General features: G+C 48.3%; 1 protein-coding gene across 1 annotated transcript in view; it reads right to left on the minus strand.

The window, feature by feature from the left end:
• Positions 1-26,010, minus strand: part of LOC145349417 (short transient receptor potential channel 4-like) — a 113,003-nt gene that overhangs the window by 1,397 nt on the left and 85,596 nt on the right. Inside the window, exons 7-10 of the mRNA XM_080197948.1 lie at positions 21,587-21,782; positions 20,822-21,028; positions 20,658-20,699; positions 5,659-5,748 (exon numbers count right to left, since the gene is read on the minus strand). Coding sequence (XP_080054074.1) covers positions 5,659-5,748; positions 20,658-20,699; positions 20,822-21,028; positions 21,587-21,782 — 535 coding nt within the window. The remainder of the gene's footprint in view (positions 1-5,658; positions 5,749-20,657; positions 20,700-20,821; positions 21,029-21,586; positions 21,783-26,010) is intronic.

Here is a 26,010-nt window from a genome sequence, read left to right on the forward strand (position 1 = left end):
CACCAACAACAATCCCAACCAGGTCCTATCCCTGTAACTCCACATATTTATCCTACACTAAGGGGCAGTTTAGCATGGCCAATCAACCTAACCCACACATCTTTTGGAGTGTGGGAGGAAACTGGAGCACCTGGAGGAAACTCACGTAGATGTGGGGAGTGGAATTTTATGATCTCATCATGCCCGCTTTGCGGAGGGAAAATGTCGTAAAATTGGGCATGATGCGATGAGCAGGAAAGGTGCCCATTTTCATGCCCATGCCCTTTTACCAAAAAAAATTGGCACGATTGGGACCCTGCCAAAATGGTCAAAATGTCAATTTTCATTTTTTTGCATTCATCACAATGTCATCAGCAAGCTTTACTCCCAAAAATCCCAGCTCACCTCGTTCACTGCAATGGGATCGGCCAAGGAAACACTTCCTCTATAAATGTCGCATTCCGGCACTTAATCAGTGAGGAGGTAAGTCTCTGCATTCAAACTGTTTCGTGCTGCTCAGGGGAGGGGGCTTGTTTCATGGTGGCCAGGTCGGGTGGGGGGCTGTGAGTGTGTGTGTAGAGGTGGGTGGGGGGCTGTTGTTGTTCATGGGGTCCAACCTTGGACTCCCAGCACGGGCCTGGCTCAGAGTGCTGACCTCGAGTCTTAGCGCTGACTCTGGGTCCTCATGCAGGCAGCAGCAAACACTGTTGCAGGTGGGGGACAGGCTGGAAACTCTCTGAAGTGGCAGTGCTGCAGCCTGAGGACGTGTGAAGCAGCACTGTCTGTGGCCACTACTGCATAGGTTCTGAGTGTTTGTGAGTGGGGAGAGTGGCGGAATGGGAGGAACTTTGTTGCCAAGCTGAGATCTGTGGCGGGGAGTGGGGGGGGGGAAATGGGAAGTGTGTGTTGGTGGGGGGGGAGCCTCTTGGGGGGGGTGTACGGAGAATGTGTGGTTCTCGGGGGGTATGGGGAGTGTGAGTTACTGGAGGTCTGGGGTGGTGGGTATGGGGAGTGTGAGTTACTGGAGGTCTGGGGGGGGTATGGAGAGTATGCGTTGCTGGGGGGAGAGATACGGGGAGTGTGTGTTGCTGGCGTAGGGGGCAAGCAAAGTTCTTTATCTCTCCATCTGTCTCTCCTCTTCCCCAAATTCAGCTCCCGCCCATTCAGATTGACAAGATGGCTTTTGCAATGCAACCTATTGATCTTGCTGCTCTTTTGGTTGCTGCTGGAGCTGAGGAGAAGGAGCGGGGGGGATGAATTGTGAGCAGAGGAAACCCCAGGCCTTACCACTCGCAGGAGTAGAGGGAGACATCCACCAGAAGCAGGATGTGGCCGCTGTTCGCCCTGAGGTGGGATGGTAGGAGAAGGAGGAAACAGAGACCCCGGCAGTTCTGCAAGCGAGTGTCATTTGAACAATAGTAAGACATTGCATGCCACTGATGGGTCCAGCTCCAAAAGTGAGACATTTGCTGTGGGACATGCCTTAAACTTTTATGCCACCAGGTCCTTTTAGACCACCAGTGGAGACCTTTGTGGCATTTCCCTACCATTCGTTGACAAATGCATCAAGGAGGTCATGGGTGCCCTGTGTGCCTTTGCTGGCCAGTATATTAAATGCTATATATGGGTTTGACCAGGTCCAGCAGGAAGCCCAGGCTGCAGGATTCACAGCCATCATGGGGATGCCATATGCTATAGATTGCACCCACGTCGCCATGAGGGTCCCAGTGAAGGTCCAGGAAGGTTCATGAACAGAAAGGGCTTCCATTCAATAAATATGCAATTGCTGTGTGACCATCAGGTGATTATCACGCATGTTTGCGGCAGAAACCCCGGCAGTGTACGTGACAGCTTCATATTGAGGAGTTCCGATGTCCCGAGGTCTTTGAGGAGGAGCCCAGGTTGCAGGGATGGCTCGTAGTGGACATGGGTACCCAGTCTAGACTTGGCTGATGATGCCTGTACCGAGGCCTGAGACTGATGCGGAGACCTGATAGGCCCACATTGCCACCTGCTCGATAACGGAATAGTGCATAGGGCTCCTCAAAATGCAGTTCAGGTGCCTGGACACTATGGCCGGGCCTCCAATATAGCCCCCTGATAATGTCCCATATTGTGGTGGTGCGCTGTGTCCTACACAACCTGTTACAACTACAAAGAAACATGTTGGAGAAGGAAGAGAACATGGAGGTTAACCAGCCGGGCGTCGCTGGGAGGGAGGGGGCTTTGGGGGGGGAGGGGAGCAACCAACAGAAGGTTGAGGAGGAGGAGGAAGACAATAAGCAACACCACCCAGGTGCTGGAGGGCTGGCAGCAACAAGGATCAGGCATGCGGAGACAGCAAGGGATTCTGGAGATGCCATGGCAGGTGCTGTAAATCGCTGCTAATGCATGCCACCCTCTCTAGCCAGTGAACTATTTGAGTGCCTTGATCTTCTCAGCAGCAGTGTGTTGAGAGGCCGCCCAGTGACCGTCGGAGTAAATACATCCGTTAGAGGCTAATTAGAGACAAGTTAGTCACAGATGTGAGGTGAAATAACATTTATTGTTGCTGATAATAGTGCTTTCAAAATAAATGAGAACATAAAAACGTGTGAACGCGAGACTTTAAAGTGCCTAAATTTTCTTTCTGCCTCGTGCTGCCCCTCACCCATGCCATCTTAGTGCCGCTACAACTTCTTAACCTTATGTGGCCTGCCATTATGACTCAGTGTCTCCCCAGGGTGTACATCAGAGGTGGAAGTGCCCAGCTGCCTACTGTGCCCTGTGGCCTGTGATGCCTTGGCAAGTGTCCTTTGGAGGGCCTGGACCTTGCAGACCCTGGCTGGCTTCCAGGTGTCAGGGACGTATCCACGGTACTCTCTTTATCCTGCTGCCCCAAGATGCCCCAGAGTCAGGGAGGGGGGAGTCAGAAGGTGCAGGCACAATCGTAATCTCCTGGGTGGAAAGCCCTGGCACAGGCTCATGCCCTCCAACCTCCCTCAGGGTTCCTGGGGGCCTCTGGGTCACTCCATTGGATGTTGGTGCTTTTGTAGCGAGATCCAAAAGCTCCAGCGTCACCTGGCCCTGCCAGTCCTGGAGGACCACCTGCATTCCTGCCATGGTGGTTGAGCTCTCTGCGATGGCCCCCTGAGTCGGGGGTCAACTGTCAATGGCAGCAGCAAGTGCCCTCTGAAACGGAGCCAACCTCTGCAGCCCCTCAGCCACGACCCTTGTTCTCAAGGTTTGCTGCTGTAGCCTGCTGTGTTTCGCCGCTGTCCTGCTGAGCCACCTACAAGCTCTGCAACCTCTCAGCCATGACCCTCTCTGAGTGGCCTGCGTTCTCAAAGGCTACAGCCATAGCCTGCTGTGCCTCAGCGCTGTCCCGCTGGATTCCCTGCAAGCTCTCGAGCCTCTCAGCCATGGGTTGAAGAATCTCACAAAGCCTGTTGAGACCCTCAGCAATGGCCCGCTGCGACTGGGCCATGGCCCTCTGGGACACTGCTGTGACCTGTTGTGACTCGGCCATTGCTTGGAGCCTGATACTCATGGTGAGGATTCCCCGCCCCAAGCTTTCCACTGCAGATGCAGTGTTGGCCTGGGAACCACACAAGACAGGCAATAGCTGTTCCGCCTGAAAGCTTTGGGACTCCTTCCATCAGCCTCACAGTCGGTCCGGTGTTGCTGTCAGCCCTTCCTGCATCCCCTGGCTCTGTTGCTGCATGTCCAGAAACTGAGGAGAACTGATCACAGAGACTCAGCATGTAGCTTGTGGCCAGCTGAGTTCACGCAGGCTTCGTGTGCCAAAGGCCTCGGACGTTCACTCCTCCATCCGATGTACATCTTGTAGTGTGTGCATCAGAGTGACCCAGATGCCTTGCCAATAATTTGACCCACCGATGTGAAGTTTTTGGAATAGTGTGTTGTGAGGTGGAAGCTGATGCAAAACTAGTGCCGGCCTCGGTGGTCCCTTAATCCGTTTCCAATGAAAATTTTTCCAAAGAGTGAGTGGCAGGATGGATGGGAACAGCAGTGAAGCCGCGAAGCCAAATGGCCCAGGCGCATCTGGGTCCCTTCCTGCAACACAAGACACAAGGTTAAGTGCGAGGGAGGAAGAGGAATCTGGGCTGCATGCAACTTACATGTGAGTTCTCTAATTGGAGGTTTGGCAGGTACTCACTCCTGTGCTCCAGCCTGATATTGCTGTTGCAAATGGTCCCCCTGTCCTCTTCTCCCACAAGCTCCAATGCCCGCTCCGCAAAGAGGGTGAGGACCTGGACCTCGGGCACACCACCCCTTGTCGTCGCCCTCTCCCAGTGAATATGGGTATTCTTTTCCTGTGGGGACCGAAGGAGTCATGTCAAATCTGATGCATGAGTCCTGCAGGGTTTCAGGGGGTGGCCCTCTGAGGGCAAGATACTCTTGGGTGGGAGACGGGAGGTGCTTGAGGGGGGGTGTCACAGGCTGAAAGCATGCAGGATGCTCGGGGTGGGAGGAATCTGAGGATCATTTAGGGGGAAGATGGTAGACAAGGTAAAATACTCACCCTTGCTGCCCAGATGAGGTCATTCATCTTCTTGAGGGACTGCTTCCTGGATCTCCTGGCCAGTGCTCTGGCACTAACGCATGCTGTCACTGTCTCCCAGGCTGTGTTTCCATCCTTTCCTCTGGGATACCATCCTGCTGGGGAGTAAGAGGGTGTTCCGCCTTGCCACCACTGCCTCCAGCAACCTGGCAAGATCAGCACCGGAAATACGGGGAGCTGTCTTCCTGGAAGTTATCTCTTCTTGCACTGCCTGGCCTGTCTGTCCATCCTTGGGGTTTTTATGGAGCTCTCCATTATTAGGGCAGATCAGCTGCAGGCAGTTTGGGCAAGTCAGGCACCCATTAAAGCATTCCAATGAGTTTAATGCAGTTTGTCTTCTCACCATGGAGGGAGAAGCCAAATCAGCACTTGCAAGTGTGCTGATGGATGAGGAGGTAGGGGGAGAGGAGAATTTGTGCCCGTGTTATAGTCAGGGTCAGGGGAGAGATATGGTCGTTCCAGTTAGCCATTGGAGCCGCGAGGGGGCAGCGCGAGGTGGGGAGGTTAGTGGTGATGAGGGGGCCATGTGAAAGAGGGTCCTGGGTATGGAAGTCTGCGGGGGGCGGGGGGAGGATTTGTAAGGGGGTCAGTAATGTTCTGAGGGGGAGGGGTGCGCAGTGTCTCCGATGTTCGTGGGAAGAGTGGAGAAGAAGCTGTATCTGCCCTAGGGTAGGGGTTTTGTGAGCGGAGCTTTTTTTCCCAGCTTTCCTGCTCTCGGTCAGTTTGTGACTCCGACCTGAGCTGCTTTATGTCTGGCAAATTAGGCCCCACCCACTGCCTTGAGCGGCTAGAAACCATCTAACCCATATTTTCAAAGACTGAGTGCATAAAATTGGGTATGAAAACTCGCCCGAAAAACGGATCTGGAACTCTCCCCTTTGCAGGCTAGCTGAACATTTAGAATAAAATCTTCCATAATTCCGCCCGGGGAGAATGTGCAAACTCCACACAGACACTCAGCCAAGGTCAGAATTGAACCCGGGTCCCTGACGCTGTGAGGCAGCAGAAGTAACTACTGTGCTACCATGATCATTGCTAACTTTTAAGTTATTGCAACTGTCACTGTAGTCCTCTTCCTAGGCACAGAATTTGGAAAACCACAATCAGAAAATTACCTTGAAATTCTCTTCAGTCAACCCTTCCTCAGTCTTGGCATCTCTGATCATTGCAGCAACATATCTTTTCACCAAATTTCTTATAACTTCCTGAAAGGCAGCAGTAAACAAAATAGGAATTAATTCATTTTACAGCATACATCAAAATAAGCCTAATATGTTCTCATTTATGAATAAATGTTTACACTGATGTACTGTTGTCTTTGTATAAAATTATCATTTTAAAAACATTAATAAAATGTTTTCATTATAACAAAAGTTACTGATTTGCTGCAAACAGATGGTTATCATGCCATTTAGAATAAGAGATTGCGAGAAATTATGGGCTTATTGAATAAGGATTTTACCTGAACCACCCCTATGCCTCCCTCCGCCACCACCCCCCCACCCACTGAGGCATGCTTTCAGCAAGGCAGGGATGGAGAGGGCGCGTAAAATATGTTGGGTGGCTGGCCAACTGCCTTCCCCAACCCTGAACTGGTCTCCTTAATATGGGAGTGGTTAAGGCATTCACTAGCTTGCCTGCCCAAAGACCTTCTGAGGGACCTAAGGGCCCACTTAAGACACTCATTTTGCTTTCACCTGGGCCACATGGTGGCACAGTGGTTAGCACTGCTGTCTCAGAGCTCCAGAGGCTCGGCTTCAACTCGTAGCTTGGGTTACTGTCTATGTGGAGTTCGCACGTTCTCCCTGTGTCTGTGTGAGTTCCCTTCGGGTGCTCTGGTTTGCAGATTAGGTGAGTTGGCCATGCTAAATTCTCGGAGTGTGGTGACTCAGGGATTTTCACAGTGACTTCATTGCGGTGTGAATGTAAGCCTACTTGTGACTAATAAATAAACTTACACTTTCAAAAAAAAATAAACAGTAGCTTGTGGGCAACAGTGGGAAGGCTCTTTAAACAACCTTGTTGATAAGGTGGGGAAAGTAGGGAAAGTGCACATCATTTGAGGTGAGGGGTGCTCTGTGCCTATTCGGTGCACCCCTCCCCTACAAGATGTTATCTCCCCTTTGTTGTTCTCCACCTGGCCTCCAGAACCCACACTCTCCCCAGGCTCCCTGATCCCACCTTGTCCAAAGTCTAACACTTGCCTTCTTGGCTTTGTCCTCCTCATCCCATGGCCTCTCTCCAATCCCAGCAGCAACCATGATTGAGTTCTGGCTGTTGGAATTGTGAGTTCTGCCCACCAATCAGATTTGCCGGCAGCCCTCTTAAGGATTGGAGTTCCTCCCACTGAGGGGCAAATATCCAACCTTCAGCTTGATTAGGCGCCAGCAGTGTGCTATTGCTACAGGGTGGCCTTATTCAAAGTGGACCTCCCTTCCTAGGGGTTGAGCAGTATGCTGGTTTCCCCGTAAAACTCAACCCACTAATGCAAAGGATGCACACATAAAGTATATTCATCAGTTACATCTGGAAGGGCACAACAATTTTCTGTTCCCTGTGATTAGTACAAGCAGGATGTTCTCCAGGTAAGGCTGGAGCACAGCTGATGGCTGCATACCCATCAATCTCAGGAAAAGGGAGACATAGTGCCAGCTTTCATCTCCCGTGCTACTTTAAAGAGTCTTCAATGCCATCAGAATGAAGGGTCATAATTAACCTGAAATGTTGGGCTGCCAGCACTGTGGCACAGTGGTTAGCACTGCTGCCTCACAATGTCAGGGACCTGGGTTCAATTACGGCCTCAGGTCACTGTCTATGTGGAGTTTGCACATTCTCCCTGTGTCTGCTTGGGTTTTCTCAGGGTGCTCTGGTTTCCTCCCCACAATCCAAAGGTGTGTGAGTTAGGCTGATTGGCTGAATTGCCTCTTAGTGTCAGGGGGATTAGCAGGGTAAATATGTAGAGTTGTGTGGGTGGATTGTGGTTGGCAGGTTTTATGGGCTGAATGACTTCCTTCTGCATTGTAGGGATCTTATGATATTGTTCCAGTGATGCAGTTCCCTTCATTTCACTGGTTGGAGAACTGAAGGGAACCTCTCTTTGCTTCTGAGGAGGAGACTTGATGTGATTAAGTGCCCATCTGGCACTTCAGTGGCCAGTGTCGGGCCTCCCTTGCGATCAGGCCAACAGTGGGGTGGAACTCCTGCCCCAAGGAGTAGAGCTACTGAGAGTGGAGCTGCTGCCAGCAATGCACTGAGGCCCAGCCCCTGGATGCGGGTGAGTCAGGTGGGTGGGATAGGGGTCACATGGAAGGGCGCTTGCTGGAAAGTGGGACGTATGGGACATGGTGGCAAGGGCAAGGGGTGGCTTTCACCACCCAAGGCCACAAATGCAATCCCACGCTCTCCCCCCAGCATCATCTCATTCCAGTGGGCTTCACTAAATTCAACTTGTTAACTTGTTTTTCTCGACTGATGCTGTCTGTTCTGCTGGGTATTTCCAACACTTTCTTTTTATATTTCAGAATTCTAGCATTTTCAGTATTTTGCTTTTGTACTAACACTCAGTTTCCAGGTTGATGAACAGATTGTAAACCTATGCATCATTTCTTTAGATCTTATTGTACTAGATTTGTATCCCATTATTATATTAGCTTCTAAATTGCTTTGCCATATGTCCTAGTGATAGAAAGTCATATTGCTGCTAGTATTCATTTTATATCACATCCTTAAGCTAAAACAACACCGCATCTATAGAGTTCTTAAATTTAGCAAAACTTCCAGGTTGTATTAGAAAGAGGATTAGATACTGAGCAGGAGTATCTGAGAAAGAATGGTGAGATGACTGAAGTGTAGACAGATGTAAGTTTTCAGAAGGACAGGTAAAAGGAGACAAGGATAGAGGGTTTGAAACATAGTGGGCAATTCTCTCAACAAAAATCTAAGTGACAAATATGCATGAAAACTGGAGTAAATCATGCTGACTTTTTCAAAATGCATCTCCCATTGCAGACAGCCCTAGTGTGAATCCCGTTGAGTATGGAATATGGGCCAAGTTTTTTCCCACTGGAGAAGCTGGCAGCATAGCGCTGAGCGGAACTACTGCGAATGCACTGATCCATCAGTGCCAAGATCAGCACATGCTTAGTGGCCCCGCACTGCCGGCTTCCCGATCGCTGATCCCCCCAACCAAACCATGTACGGGCCAGCCTTGAACAAACGCCAAACCGCCCAACCCGCCTTGATCTCCTGCACCGTTACCAGCCCCGATCTTCCAATCCGCCCCCCTCCAACTAGCCCAACCAGCAGCCCAGACTCCCACACCTTGCATTTCTGACACCCCCCCACAACCCTGGGTAGGTTGACCAACAACCCCCCCTCCCGACCGATTGCTAGACTCCAACACTCAGTTTCCCCCCCTCCCCCCGACTGCTAGTCTCCAACGTTCAGTCACTTGTCCAACTGCAGAGTAGCAGCAGGAGTCCCCCCCAATCGATCATTCCCCAGAGGCCCCCCCAGGCCCCATCCCCTTGGCACTGCCCTATGTCTAATGGGCAGTGCCCCTGGGCATTGGCATTTTGCCCAATGGACAGTGCCGGGGACCAGGGTAGCACTGCCAAGGTGGTAAAAAGCCTGAAATCAGGAGGAGGAGGAGTGGCTATAATCGGGAGGCGATTGGTGGGGTTGGGGAGGCGATATCTGCAGGAGTAGGTAAGTGACAATCTTCCACTGCACGATGTACTCTTGTTTACAGTGGGAGACCATAGTGCATGTGCAATAGCACCCTCCAACAGTCAGCAGCCAGCTTCCTGGCGTGAATAGACTCTGTCCACTCCTACTACTGGTGTGAATCACAACTTACCTCATTTACTTTTCTAAGTGTGATAAGATTTGATTTTATCTCTTGCCAAAAAAGGGCATGATTCTCTCCTGTGAGGGAGGGTCGTTTTTCAAACTGGAGGCCTGTTACCAGTGGTGTACCTCAAGGATCAGTGCTGGGCCCACTGTTATATGTCATTTATATTTATACTTGAATGAGAATTTAGGAGGCATGGTTAGTAAGCTTGCAAATAACGCCAAGATTGTTGGCATAATGGACAGTAAAGAAGATTATCTAGAATTGTAATGGGATCTTGATCAATTGGGCCAGTAGGCCGATGAATGGCAGATGGAGTTTAATTTAGATAAATGAAAGATGATGCATTTTGGCACATCGAAACAGGACAATGCCCTTGGGGAAGACAGCCCCTCAATTTTCCGATGCTGAGCTGCCAGGCTGCTGGAGGCAGTGGAGACAAAGCAGATACCCTCTTCCCCTCAGTAGGATGCCATCTCAGAGGAAGCAATGGAAATGCAGCATGGGAGGTGGTGGCAGCATGCATTGGTGCCAGGGCACTGGCCAGGAGAACTGGGGATTAGTGCCACAAGAAACTGAATGATTTCATCTGGGCAGCAAGGGTGAGTGTTTTACCTCATCTAGCAACTTCCCCCTAAATGACCCCCCAGATCTTCCCACTCCCAGCACCCTGCATGCTTTCAGCCCGTGATCCCCCCAAGCACTTCTCTTCTCCCATTCAAGACGATCACAACCCTTGCCCTCTGAGGGCCATCCCCTGAAACCTGCAACTCTTGTGCCATCAGATTTCACATGGTTCCTTCTGTCCTCACAGGAGAAGAATACCCATAATCACTGGGAGAGGGAAAAGACAGGAGGCGGTATGCCAGAAATCCATGTCCTCACCCACCCTGAGGAGCAGGCACATGGGAGAGGAGGGCATGTAAACCATCAGTAACAGCAAGATCAGACTGGAGCACAGAAGTGAGCACCTGCCAGTCCTCCACTTGTTGGAGAAATCTCAAAAATGTTACATGCAGCCCAGATTCCTCTCCCTCCCTTGCAGTTAACACATTGTGTGTTGCAGGGTGTGACTCTGACGTGCCTGGACCATCTGACATCACAGCCCCCACTGCTGTTTCACCCATCTCGCCCCAGCAGGTAAGAGGATTCCTTGGAGGAAGCGGATGAAGTTCCCTACAAAGTCAGCACCACTTCTGCGTTCGCTTCCACCTTGCAACTCACCATCTCACATCGGTGGGTCCAGTTAGTGGTGAGCCATCTGGATCACTCTTTGGTGCGCATGACACATCTGCTGATTTATGTCAGGAGAAGGAGGGAATGTCCAAGGCTTCTGGCACGTGGGGGACAAGGACTCAGCTGGCCCCAGGCTACATGCTGGGCCTCTGCAATCAATTCTGCCTCAGCTGCTGAAGGTACAGCAACAGAGCCAGGGAATGCAGGAGGGGCTGACTGCAACACTGGACTGACTGGAAGGCTGTTGGGAAGAATCCCGAAGCTTTCAGGTGGACTGACTATTGTCTGTCTTGTATGGTTCCCAGGGCAGCACTGCAAGGGTGGCGTCCATGGTGGAAAGCATGGGGCAGGAAATCCTCACCATGATTGCCAGGCTCCAAGCGAGTATAGCAGGTCACGGCAGAGTCCCAGAGGGCCATGGCCGAGTCACAGCAGGCCACAGCTGAGGGCCTCAAGAGGCTTCTTAAGATTCGATGGCCCATGGCTGAGAGACTCAAGAGCTTGCAGGACACCCCGCTGGACAGTGCTGAGACATAGTGAACTATGCCTGTAGCCCTTGAGAACGTGGCCCACTCACAGAGGGTCATGGCTGAGGGGTTGGAGAGCGTAGCCCAGTCTCAGAGCGCACTTGCTGCTGCCATTGACAGGTGGCCTACCGCTCAGAGGGCCGTCTCAGAGGGCTCGACCACCATGGGTAGGACGCAAGTGGTCCTCCAGGACTGGTAGGACCAGGTGACGCTGCAGCTTCTGGAGCTCACTGCAGAAGCACTGCTGACCAATGGAATGACCCAGAGGCCTACAGGAACCCCGAGCCAGGAGGAAGGGCTTAAGCCTGTGCCAAGGCCTTCCACCCAGGGGACAGTGGCTGTGGCTACACATTTTGCCTCTCCCCTTCCTGACACCGGGGCAACTCAGAGGCAGTGTGATGATGAGAATGTCATGGATATGTCCCTGACACCTGGAAGCCGGCCAGGGCCCTCAACATCCAGGCCCTCTAATGGGCGATTGCCAAGGTCATCACAGGTCTGGGGGGTGCAGTAGGCGGTTGGTCAATTCCACCTCCGATGTACACCATGGGGAAATGGTGAGACATCGTCATAGCTTACATAAAGTTAAGAGGCTATAGCAGCACTAAGATGGCATGGGCGAAGGCAGCACTAGGTAGATAGAATATTTAGGCACTTTAAAGTCTCACGTTCACATATTTTTATATTCGCATTTATTTTGAAAGCACTATTACTGGCAACAATAAATGTTATTTCACCCCACACATGACTAAATTGTCTTGCATTAGCCTCTAACAGGGATGTACTTACCCCAAAAGTCACCGGAGGAACCCTGCACACTGAAGTCAGTGGGGTGTGGCCCCTCAGCGCACTGCTACTGAGAAAATCAAGGCACTCAAATAATTCACTGGCTACAGCAGGTGGCAATGCATTGGCAGTGACTTACAGCATCTGCCATGGCACCCCACAACTGATGAGATATTCTCCCCAACTCACCCACCCCGGGGGCTGGGCCCCACATGGGAGTTTAGTTCTCCCTCTCCCACCACCCAGACAATGGCCCAGATGCCAGTGTGCACACGGAGCTCAGGTAGATGTCAGACTAGTTTAGGAAGGTGATGATACAATGGCATGTATCATCATCCTCCTGTCTGCCACAGAAACTCACTAAAACAGCGTATCCAGGCTCACCAATCTGGTGTTACAATGTTGATTGTAGGACTGTAAAGGAGAGTGGAGGCGGAATGGAACCCATGTGAGGCAACACAGGCCCCCTTGTTACCAAAGCGCATGGTGATCAGGAGCTCCCTTGCTACACTTGCATGCCTGAACCTTGATGCCGCCAGCCCTCCAGCGCCTGAGCGGTGTTGCTCGTTGTTATCCTCCTCTTCCTCTCCCTCTTTCTCCTCCTGGTGGGTAGCCTCCGACCCCTTAATGCCTGGATGGGCTGCCTCTACATCCTCTTCCTCCTCAAGAAAGATCTCCTTATTTCTGTACCAGGTTGTGTCGACATAGCACGCCACCACAATGCGGGACAATATCAGGGGGTATATTGGAGGGCCTTGCCATAGCATCCAGACACCTGAACCGCATTTTGAGGAGCCCTATGCACCACTCCACTATCGAACAGTGGCAATGTGGGCCTATCAAGACTCCATATAAATCTCAAACCTCCACACAAGCATCACCGGCCAAGTCTAAAGCGGGTACTCCATGTCTTCCATGAGCCATCCCTGCACCCTGGGTTCCTCCTCAAAAACTTCCAGGACATTAGAACTCCTCAATATAAAGCTGCCATGCGTGCTGCTGGCATGTCTGGTGCAGACGTGAATGATATTCAGCTGATGGTCACACAGCAATTGTACATTTATTGAGCGGAAACCTTTTTTGTTTATGAATCTTCCTGGACTCTTCACCAGGACCCTGATGGCCATGTGGGTGCAGTCCATAGCCCCCTGCACATTTGGCATCCCCATGATGGTCATGAATCCTGCAGCCCGGACTTCCTGCTGGGCCTAGTCCAGGTTAAATTTAATATACTGGCCAGTCTGGGCAAACAGGACACCCTTGGCCTCCTTCACACACTTGTGGAGGGATGGTTGGGAAATGCCTCAAAGGTCTCTGCTGAGGGTTTGGAAGGACCCTGTGGTGTAAATGTTTAAGGCGACTGTCACCTTCACAGCCACAGGGAGTGGAAGCCCACCTATGCCCTGAGGTGCCAGGTCATGCAACAGATGTCACAGGTGCCGCGTTGTCTCCTTTTGGAGCCGGAGCTATTGGCGACATGTGATGGCCAACAGTTGCTCAAAGGACACTTGCGTGCAGAACTGCCAGGGTCTCCACTCCCTCCTTCTCCTCAGGGCAAATGGCAGCCATATCCTGCCTCCAGTGGCTGTCTCCCTCTACTCCTATGGGTGATAATGCCTGGGTGTCCTCTGCAAGGAATTCATCCCCTTGCTCCTCCTCCTCTGCTCCAGCAACAGCCAAAAGGACAACAAGATTGATAGGTTGCATTGCAAAAGCAATGTTAGGCGGGGGTGCGGGGTGGAAATTTGGGTAAGGGGAGAGGCAGATGGAGAGTTTAAAGAACTCTGCTCACCCCCAGCCCAGCAATACACCCTCCCCATACACCGCCCCCCACAGATTGCCAGCACCACATACTCACCCATATTCCCCTACAGACCTCCCAGAAAAACACACTCCCCGTACCCCCCTACAGACCTCCCAGAAACACACACTCCCCATACCCCCCTACAGACCTCCCAGAAACACACACTCCCCGTACCCCCCTACAGACCTCCCAGAAACACACACTCCCCGTACCCCCCTACAGACCTCCCAGAAACACACACTCCCCGTACCCCCCTACAGACCTCCCAGAAACACACACTCCCCGTACCCCCCTACAGACCTCCCAGAAACACACACTCCCCGTACCCCCCTACAGACCTCCCAGAAACACACACTCCCCGTACCCCCCTACAGACCTCCCAGAAACACACACTCCCCGTACCCCCCTACAGGCCTCCCAGAAACACACACTCCCCGTACCCCCCTACAGACCTCCCAGAAACACACACTCCCCATACCCCACCGACAGACCCCCCAGAAACACACACTCCCCATACCCCACCGACAGACCCCCCAGAAACACACACTCCCCGTACCCCCCTACAGACCTCCCAGAAACACACACTCCCCATACCCCACCGACAGACCCCCCAGAAACACACACTCCCCATACCCCACCGACAGACCCCCCAGAAACACACACTCCCCATACCCCCCTACAGACCTCCCAGAAACACACACTCACCATACCCCCCTACAGACCTCCCAGAAACACACACTCCCCATACCCCCCTACAGACCCCCCAGAAACACACACTCACCATACCCCACTACAGACCTCCCAGAAACACACACTCCCCATACCCCACCTACAGACCCCCCAGAAACACACACTCCCCATACCCCCCTACAGACCTCCCAGAAACACACACTCACCATACCCCACCTACAGACCTCCCAGAAACACACACTCCCCATACCCCACCTACAGACCTCCCAGAAACACACACTCACCGTACCCCCCTACAGACCTCCCAGAAACACACACTCCCCGTACCCCCCTACAGACCTCCCAGAAAAACACACTCCCCGTACCCCCCTACAGACCTCCCAGAAACACACACTCCCCGTACCCCCCTACAGACCTCCCAGAAACACACACTCCCCATACCCCACCTACAGACCTCCCAGAAACACACACTCCCCGTACCCCCCTACAGACCTCCCAGAAACACACACTCCCCGTACCCCCCTACAGACCTCCCAGAAACACACACTCCCCATACCCCACCTACAGACCTCCCAGAAACACACACTCACCGTACCCCCCTACAGACCTCCCAGAAACACACACTCACCATACCCCCCTACAGACCTCCCAGAAACACACACTCCCCATACCCCCCTACAGACCCCCCAGAAACACACACTCACCATACCCCCCTACAGACCTCCCAGAAACACACACTCCCCGTACCCCCCTACAGACTTCCCAGAAACACACACTCACCGTACCCCCCTACAGACCCCCCAGAAACACACACTCCCCGTACCCCCCTACAGACCTCCCAGAAACACACACTCCCCATACCCCCCTACAGACCCCCCAGAAACACACAGAAGATGTGTTTTCCTTTCCAAGAGGGCTGCAGCAAACGAGGTCGGTAAGGGAGGTGAATTGGGGCGATTGACAGTGAAGCTCGCTAATTACATTGTGATGAATGCAAAAAAAATGAAAATTGACGTTTCGCTCATTTTGAGCGGGCTTCGGATCATGCTGACTTTATTTTCCTTGGTAAAATGGGAATGGGCACGAAAACGGGCACCATTCCCACTCGTCGCATCGCGCCGGATTTTACATTTTCCCGCTGCAAAATGGGTACAACGGGGTCATAAAATTCCATCCATTCAATTTTTTCATGCTTGTTCAGCACTTAGAATGCTTTTGATAAGATCACCCCCTGGGTCTACACAGAGAGCACTGCAAGAGGAAGGGTAGAACAGGCATTCCAGTTTTGGGATAAATATGTTTCTTTTCTCTCCTTCCTTCGGTCCTGTTTGTGCACTGCTGAAAAAAAAAATTCAGGACTGCACAGAGGAACTCTATGTCCAGAGTTTTAAAATCCTCCTATCAGAAATGCAGGTGAATTATCCAATCAACTCGAATTCAGTACAAAATAAACAACAAGCAAACTCTCAAAGCTTCATCAATCTGAAACATTTTTGGAGCTACTGCCAATTTGCCACATCGCTTTCCAGGGAATTTAATGAGAAGTTAATTTACACTTGTATCCAAGTGAAAACAGATCTCAGGAAATGGTCAGTATTTAAACCTCAAAAAGACAGAACATAAGAAAGTAAACCAGAGGACTGCATGGTCCATTGAGCCTGTTCACATTGACCTGGGGCTAGAGCTCCACTTTTTGGGTCACACTCCATAATTTTTGATCCTCAGAGGCTAACAATCTCTCTCTTTCAGCCTTAAATACATTCAATGATGACCACAACCGTCAATGATAGAAAATTCCAAAGACTCACAAATCTCTGAGTGAAGACATTTCTCCTCAACTCAGTCCTAAATACCTGGTCCCTTATCCTGAACTTGTGCCCCTTTTTTCTCTGCTTTGACAAAGAGTCATCTGGACTTGAAACATCAGCTCTTTTCTCTCCTTACAGATGCTGCCAGACCTGCTGAGATTTTCCAGCATTTGTTTTTTGGTTTCAGATTCCAGCATCCATAGTAATTTGCTTTTATCCCCCCTTTTCTCAATTCTGCAACCAGGGGAAGCATGAACATCTCAGTATCTACCCTGTCAATCCCCTTCATAATCGTGAATGGTTCAATGACGTTACCTCACTTTCTTTTAAGCTCCAGAGAGCATAGATCCAATTTACTTAGCTACCCAATACTCTCTCACCCACTTGATAAGGTACTATACAGATAAGAGCCAATGGTGTTGGGTGTAGTATATTAGTATGGATAGAGGATTGGCTAACCAATAGAAGCAGCCAATTGAGATAAGAGGGTATTTTCAGAATGGCAACCTTTAACTGGTGGAGTGATAAATGGATCAGTGCTGGGCCCACAATTACATGTGTGTGTATGTATGTATATATAAAAGAGAGAGAGAAATTCTGAAGATGACACAAAAATTGATGGGAAGGCAAATGGCGAAGATGATACACAGATTCCATAAGGGATACAGACAGGTAAAGTGAGTGGGGAAAAGCTTGGCAGATGGAATGTAATGTAAGAAAATGTGAAGTTGTGCACTTTGCTAGGAAGAATAAAGGAACTGAACATTACTTAAATGGAGGAACACTGCAGAAAACTGCAGCACAGAGATTTGGGAGTCCCATGCATAAATCCCAGGTTCAGCAGGTAATAGGGAAGGCAAATGGAATGTTGACCTTTATTTCATTGAAACATAGAAAATAAGAGCAGGAATAGGCCACCAGGAAAGTGGATGAAGGGAAGGCGGTGGATGTTGTCTACCTGGATTTCAGTAAGGCCTTTGACAAGGTCTCTCATGGGAGGTTAGTTAGGAAGGTTCAGTTGCTAGGTATAGATGGGGAGGTTGTAAATTGGATTAGACACTGGCTCAATGGAAGAAGCCAGAGAGTGGTTGTGGAGGATTGTTTCTCTGAGTGGAGGCCTGTGCAAGTGGAGTGCCGCAGGGATCAGTGTTGGGTCCATTGTTGTTTGTCATCTATATCAATGATCTGGATGATAATGTGGTAAATTGGATCAGCAAAATCAGATATAAAGATTGGAGGTGTAGTGGACAGTGAAGAAGGTTTTCAAAGCTTGCAGAGGGATTTGGACCAACTAGAAAAATGGGCTGAAAAATGGCAAATGGAATTTAACACAGACAAGTGTGAGGTATTGCACTTTGGAAGGACAAACCAAAGTAGAACGTACAGGCTAAATGGTAGGACTCTGAAAAGTGCAGTTGAACAGAAGGATCTGGGGATACAGGTACAGAATTCCCTAAAAGTGACATCACAGTTGGATATTGGTGTGGCCGAATTTAGAGTATTGTGTACAGTTTTGGTCACCTAGTTACAGGAAGGATATAAATAAGGTTGAATGAGTGCAGAGAAGGTTCACAAGGATGTTGCTGGGACTTGAGAAGCTGAGTTCAGAGATAGATTGAATAGGTTAGGACTGTATCCCCTGGAGCGTAGAATTATGAGGGGAGATTTCATAGAGGTGTATAAGATTTTGATGGGTATAGATAGAGTGAATGCAAGCAGGCTTTTTCCATTGAGGCTAGGGGAGAAAAAAACCAGAGGGCATGGGTTAAGGGTGAAAGGAGAAAAGTTTAAAGGGAATATGGGAGGGGCGGGCTTCTTCACGCAGAGAGTGGTGGGAGTGTGGAATGAGCTGTCGGATAAAGTGGTAAATGTGAGGTCACTTTCAACATTTAAGAAAAGCTTGGACGGGTTCATGGATGCGAGGGGTGTGGAGGGATATGGTTCAAGTGCAGGTCAGTGGGACGAGGCAAAAAATGGTTCGGCACAGACAAGAAAGGTCAAAAGGCCTGTTTCTGAGCTGTAATTTTCTATGGTTCTATATGGCTCTTTGAATTTGATCCAACACCATTCATTAGGATAATGGCTGATCATCCAACTCAGTAACCTATGAGCTTTCCCCTCATATCCTTTGACCCACTTAGCCCCAAGTGCTATGTCTAACTCCTTCTTGAAAACACACAATGTTTTGGCTTCAACTGCTTTCTGTGGAAGAGGATTCCATAGGCTCACCACTTGCTGGGTGACTAAATTTCTTCACACCTCAGGCCTAAATGGTTTACTCCAAATTGTTAAGCTGTGATCCTTGGTTCTGGAATTCCCTGCCATTGGGAACATCCTTCCTGCAGCTACCCTGCCTGGTCCTGTTGGCATTTTATAAGTTACTATGTGATCTCACCCTCATTTTTCTAAACTCCAGTAAATATAATCCTGACCGGCTCAACCTCCCCTCATACAACAGTCCTGCCGTTCCAGAAATCAGTGTGGTAAACCTTTGCTGCACTCCCTCCATAGCAAGAATGTCTTTCCTTTGATAAGGAGACTAAAATTGCACATAATATTCCAAGAGTGGCCTCACCAAGGCCATGTATAACTAGCACACTATCTCTGCACCTCTCTCCTCGCTATGAAGGCTACCACAGCATTTGCCTTCTTCACCATCTGCTGCACCTGCATGTTTTCAAAGGGACTAGAATATAAAAATAGGGAAGTCTTGCTAAAAAGTACAATGCAATGGAATAATGTGAACGGTTTTGGTCCCTTTTCTAAAGAAATATATATTGGCACTGGAAGAAGTCTCACAACACCAGGTTAAAGTCCAAAAGGTTTATTTGGTATCACAAGCTTTCAGAAGGCTGCTCCTTCATCACGTGAGAGGGGCATCTCCCCATGCTGGCACCTCCACATCATTGACACTGGAGGCAGTCCAGAGAAGTTTCACTAAGTTGAAACCGGGTATGAAGGGAATTTCTTATGAAGAGGTTGAGTAATTTGGGCCTGTAATCACTGGAATTTAGAAGAATAAGAGGCGACCTTATTGAGGCATATAGGATTCTCAGGGAGCTTGACAGGGTAGATGCTGAGAGGTTGTTTCCCCTCGTGGAAGAGTCTAGGACCAGAGGGTATAATCTCAGAGTGATAGGTCACTCATTTAAGTTAGAGATGAGGAGGGATTTTTTTCTCTTGGAGGGCAACGAATCTGTTGAATTTTTCAATGCAGGCAGCTGTAGGGATTGGGTCATTGAAAATGTTCAAGGCTGAGATAGGCAGATTTTTAATCAGTCGGGGCACAAGGCTTATTGGGATAAGGCAGAAAAGTGGAGTTGAATATTACATCAGATCAGCCATGATCTCAACGAATGGCTGAATGGCCCACTTCTGCTCTTATATCTTATGGTCTTACGGTCCCAAGAACCAGACGGTGAATCTTTTCTGTCCTGCCTCCAATGCAAGTAAATCCTTCATTAAATAGTGAGATCAAAATTGGACAGTTTTCCAGGTGTGGTCTAACCAACTCTGTTGTAGCAAGATTTCTTTATTCTTGTGCTCCAATTTTTTGCAACAGTGGCCAACATGCTATTTGTTTTGATAACTCTTTGTTGTATCTGAGTGCCAACATTTTGGATTCCTTGTATGAGTACTCCTGAAGCCCTCTGAAGATCAATTCACTAGTTAGAAGCCTTTTAAAAAATATTCTGCATCTTTAATATCATGAGTAAAGTGAATAACCTCACATTTTCTATCTAGCATTTTGTCGCCCATTCATTTAGCCTGTCTATATCTCTTTGTAGCCTCTTTGTGTCCTCCTCTGAACTTGCATTCCTGGGGTAATGGCTTTGTATAGTTGGTAATTTTAGATACACCACTTAGACTTTTTGTCTAAGATGGCCAGTTTCTCATAGAAACCTATAAAATTCTAACAGAGTTAGACAGGGTAGATTCAGAAAGAATGTTCCTGATGGTGGGAGAGTCCAGAATTAGGGGTCATAGTTTGAGGATAAAGATTAGAACTGAGGTGAGGAAAATTTCTTCACCAAGAGAGTGCTGAACATGTGGAATTCACTACCACAGGAAGTAGTTGAGGCCAGAACATTGTCTGATTTCAAGAAGAAATTAGATATAGCTCTTGGGGCTAAAGGGATCAAGGGATATGGGGGGGAGGGGGGACGAGGATCAATGAATTCATCGATCAGCTATGGTCAAAATGAATGGCTCGAAGGGCCTACTCCTGCTTCTAATTTCTGTTTCTATTAATAAAACAATTAAAGATTTACACAAGTATGGGATCTGTGGTAGCACTTCGTAAAAATAAAATGACAGATAAGGAAGGAAGTTGAGTATTTCACTGACTCACAATGCTTTATTAATTTGATTGTTACAGAAAACCAAGGCATTCTCGAAATACTTCCCTTACCTGGTACTGGTGATTTCGTCTCAGATTGTTAGCTGCGCGCCTCTTCAAAAGATAAAACATACAATTGAGTAAATAAATAGAGAAACACATATTGGCAAATTGAGCATTTTAGCATTTACAGTTAACAAGTGGTAAAATATGCAGGAAGAAAATAAACTTCCTACCCCGAGAGAGCCAAGACTTTCAGGTTTCTTTCGTTTTTGCTTGCAGAAAATTTTGAGGCATAAATTTCTTCGAATCCATGTTATTAAGTACCAGACCGATTTTGGACTTGGAATAATGTTGAAAGGAGTTGGAAGAGTTCCACCTTCTTCGAAATAGCTCATCCAAAGCTTTGTCCTTGCAAACTTCCATTCGATATCTGCATGGTCCTACATAAATCAATCAAATTAGAACGGTGACATTTGTAAATGGTCTGTTGGACTATGCATGAATTGCAGCTTCCCACTCAAATATCTGTTTTACTGCTTAAATATAAACGGGTGTTGGAACTTCCACCACAAGAGGCTGATAATCCTTTCATGTTAGTGATTTATCATTTCCATATCTTTTTGTGTTAAATTTAATCTGCAGCAACCATGTTTTAAACCCATATAGAAATTCAATTTTGATATCTCCACAATAGCAAATCCAAATTAGCCAAGGTTAAGCTTTAAAAAAATTGGAAAATACTTGAAAAGTATGGAGCATATTCAATGTATGAAGACTCGTGAATATTTTGGTTACAATCAGAAATGATCAATTGGGTCACATTTGAAATGCACATTTCTCTTTTAAATGCCAATCTGCCCTTTCTGTTTTTATTTTAGACTTCTAGTATTGGATTTTTATTCCTTGATATATACTTTGTTTCTTGAATTAAATATATGTCATCATATTTTAAATAATTCTTTCTTTATAACAGTAAAAAATATTCAGGAAGAACTCACCGCAATAAGTTGGTAAGAATTGTTCATCATAGCTATCAGCATGTTGAGCAAAACCACAAGAGAGATCACATTGTATGTTCCAAACATGGTGGCACCTACAAACTCTGTGAACTCATGACGAGCCTTCACATTTGTCACATAGAGGTTAATGAGACCAAATATTGACCAGAATAGTGATTGGAGAGTTTCAAATAACCTGCAAAATGACAACAATCAGAATTTATAGATACAGGAGCAGTAGGAGTTCAGTCACTTAATCGTTGAGTCTGTTCTGACTTTCAATGTAGTCACTGATGGGACTACAAGCAGTACCTGAGAAGGAGAAGTGGAATCCAGACTTAAATGTAAGTCTGATCAATGGGCCTGGCTGGCAGACTCAGCCTGGGGGATCAGAGAAGGGAGGTAATGTTAATGGGGATACATGAATTTGGGGGGTGACGCTCAAAGGCACAGAGGCCTCCCCCCCTCAAAAGAAGAGGCATATCCCTATCCTGTCTGACAGCAATCTGGACTATCTGGCCTTCCACCATCTCTGGACTATCCGTCCTTTCACCATTTTCCCCTGCCACACTTAAGAAACAATAGAGGTAGAGTGAGGCCTCAGGTGAGCCGGCTGCCTGATGCCTTCCGTGCCCACCATAATCTGGGAGACATGTTGAGGTGAGCAGGAAGGTGGCCACCTTCTTTATTTTATGAGTTCCCTGCCTTCAAATATATTGGCGAAGAGCTGTAAAATCCATTCCAAGACTGTGGCTGGTCTGCAATCTAACTTCATATACCCACTTCTGTCCCAAATCCTTTAATACTTTTGATTGACCTTACTCCTTCATCAAGTAGCATCACTGGCTATTTGAGGGTCAGTGAACTGTAATAAGTCTTCAGAGACAAAAGTCCTTTCACCAAAATCCCTTTATTTACAAACTCTAACTGCAGTACACAGAGTGCTAGCAGTTAGCAGTCTACCTCCAGGGGTGTCAGAGGAACTGACATGCCCAGTTAAGTACAAGGCAAAGACTCCCTGATTGGCCCATTAATTGGATCCTTAATCAGGGAGTTCATACTCCAATAGCCCAACCTCAATGGCCTGACTGAAGTCATTACATGAATCATGATGCTGTGATTTTACTATGGGGCAGAACAAGGAGGCAGGCCTCAGACTTACTCAGCCAAAACAGGGACAGAACTCGGCTGTTGGCAATGTTCTAACCACACCCTCACCATCAAATCAATTTGAGGACCCCTTGCACACCAAAATTTGCTTAACAAATCTTTCAACTTCATTTAAAATTAACATCTGATCTTGCATCAACTGCTATTTATGGCTGTTTGTTGCCTACGCCATTCTTGTTTATTTCTGTTGTTTTATTCCTTTACGTTATTGTGAGTGATAGAGTAGGCTGTGGCCAGGAGCAGAGTTGCTTATCAAATAGTTATTGGAGTTGCAGGGCAATATTTTAAAACTTATGCTTCTTGTAAGGCATAAAAAAAGCATCCAGAGAAAAAAAAATAAAGGGAGCAAAGTTGAAAATTGAGCCACGACAGAATGATTTTTAATAGAGTGGTGCAGAAAATCAGAGGCCCCCATTTGCTTGTGTGGCAACAGCAACATCACAGCTTCTCAAAGATTCTAATAACCACCATTGTAAACATTCAACAATGTAGCGTAATCCATACTGATGATTTCAGATGCTAACCTACGACAGCAAAGTTCATCGCCTGAATTTCACGCTTGTCGCCGTGCGCATTCAACAAGCCCAGAAGGGGATGTGGAATCACTCCCAAGTAACAGTGCAGTACAACTGCAAATTGATGCTGGGTGGCCAAGCAAGGTCCACCCAGTGTGAAGTGTGTCTCCTGGTTGGGCTGATGGCCTGGGTGGGGACGGGAGTTAGCCGGGTGTCAGGTAAATGGGGACCTGACAGGTAAATTGAAATCTGCAGATGTAGCTCCCCGAAGACCATCAGGAATTGTGTGGAAAGTGGAGGGAGTTGTCTGGAAAGAATCGAATACTGTTCTGTTGTGGAAAGTTAGAGTGCCGTGCACAGATGTGAGACTGGCAGAGAGCCCAAACAGTCATGTCATCAGAAATAGAATTGTCAAAGCAGAAGTGCCTATTGATTGCCCAATCCTGATGGCACCATGATGCAGTTCTCCATTGTCTCACCAGATTGCCTCGCGTGAGTACTGACTTTGTAAAGATTGAATATGCTGATGTATTGTATTCCTCCCTCAGGTGTGGGATCCTCAAAATGCTCCAGAGATCCCGAGGATCTACTTTCCCCACCTTTAACTCCTGGAAAGGACACAAACAAATGTACCCTTGTCACACCCTCTCTCAGAGCCAGGCGCTGGCTCAGATACAAACACGTTGATAGACATTAGTTTGTTGGTTCGAATGGTTGTGCATTGTGATGAGAAAACATGGCACATTTGCTCGAGGAGCTGATGGAGGCATAGAGTGCCCAGGGCACTGCCAAACTTTGCTTTTAATTTATTATCGTCACAAGTAGGCTTACATTAACACTGCAATGAAGTTACAATGAAAATCCCTTAGTCACCACACTCCAGCCGGAGGATTGCTGGAGATCATGACCATGCTGAGTCCAAGGTGCATGTTGAGCCTCTAGAGTCATCCATCAGGCGACAGAAGTGGGATGTCAGTGGGATGTGTGGGGAAGATCTGATGGAAAATCTATGTGTCATATGGTCTCTGTTATGGAGGAGTCCAGAGCATAAGCACTGTGTTAACCCAGAACATTGAGTACATAACCTCCTCCATTGAGGAGTGTTGACTTTCAGGGAGAGGTAGCTCCAAGGACAGAATCAAGGGCTCTAGGGTTGTGCTTGAACCTGCAAGCCCTCAAACATGCAGTGACTTCAGACGGTGGGGGAGGGGGGGCATTGAACTTTGTTGCATAGGCTGCATTTGGAATTTGTTGTCCTGAGTCTGTGCATGACAATGTCCTTGACATGAACTGGAATTGGTGCTATGACTGTTGAGCTGAAGGCGAGCATTATTAAGGCCTCCCTGGTGTCTCTGTCTCTTGACGTCTCTGTGCACATTCTCACCCCATGTGCCTGCCTGATTTCTTCATCAGGCCTAAGAGTAGAATCATCCTCCATGGCACCTAGAGCCGCCCCATGAACCCGCCTTCACATTGAGGATACCCTCCATTGTGTTGTGTGGCACTGTCGCCATGCTCAATCATTTACATTTTGAACAGATCCAGCAATTCTGTCGAGCAGCAGCAGACTTGTACTTGACCACAATCTTTAGCCTCAGAGCTTGGCATTTCCCCACTCCATCGTTCCCATCAAGCACACCAATCAATCCTAGTTCAATAAAGAGTGCAGGTAGACGTGCCAGAAGTAGCACCAGCATACCTAAAAATAAGATGTCAACTGGTGAAGCTACAACACACACTACTTGCACACCAAATAGCAGAAGCAGCATGTGATAGAGCCAAGAGATTCCACAACTATTAGCTCTAAAATACTGCTACATCCAGTCGTGATTGGTGGTGGGCAATTAAACGACTCACTGGAGAAGAAAGTTCCACAAATATTATCATCCTTAAATGGGGGAGCCAAGCACATTAGAGGTGGACCATTTCCAATAACCTTCAGCCAAAAGTGCTGAATGATGATTCATCTCCTCCTGAGATCCCCAGCATCACAGATGCCAATCTTCAGTCAATTCAATTTATTCTGCGTGATATCAAGGAAGAGGTGAAAGCACTGGATACCACAAAAGGATTTGCAGCTGACAATATTCCAGCAATACTACTGATGACTTGTGCTCCAGGATTAGTCACACTCCAAGACAAACTGTTCCAGTACAGCTGCAAAACTGGCATCTTGCTGGCACTGTGCAAAACTGCCCTGGTATGCCTTGTACACAAAAGGCAGGACAAATCCAAACTCACCAGTTACCACCCCATCAGATTGCTCTCCACTATCAGCAAAGTGATAGAAATAGTAAGTGCTACTGAGCAGCGCCTACACAGCAATAACCTGTTCATGGACACACAGTTTGGTTCCGCTCGAGTTACTCGGTTCAAGACCTCATTTCAGCCTTGGTCCAAACATGAACAAAACAGCTAAACTTGAGGTGAGATGAGAGTGACTGACCTTGGCATTGTGGCCGCACTTGACCTAGTGTGGCATTAAGGAGCGCTAGCAAAATTGAAGTCAATGGGAATCAGGGAGAAAACCTCCATTGGATTGGAGTCAGACCCAACACAAAGGAAGATGGTGGTGATTGTTGGAGGTCAATCATTTCAGATCCCTGACTTCACTGCAGAAGTTCCTGGCACGATGTCCTAGGTGCAAGCATCTTTAGCTGTTTCATCAATGACCTTTCCCCCATCATAAAATCAGCAATGGGGATGTTTGTTGATAATTGCACAATGTTCAGCATCATT

The sequence above is a fragment of the Carcharhinus amblyrhynchos genome, chromosome 10, assembly GCF_965287045.1.
Source record: "Carcharhinus amblyrhynchos chromosome 10, sCarAmb.v2.hapA, whole genome shotgun sequence".
NCBI classification, from domain to species: domain Eukaryota; kingdom Metazoa; phylum Chordata; class Chondrichthyes; order Carcharhiniformes; family Carcharhinidae; genus Carcharhinus; species Carcharhinus amblyrhynchos.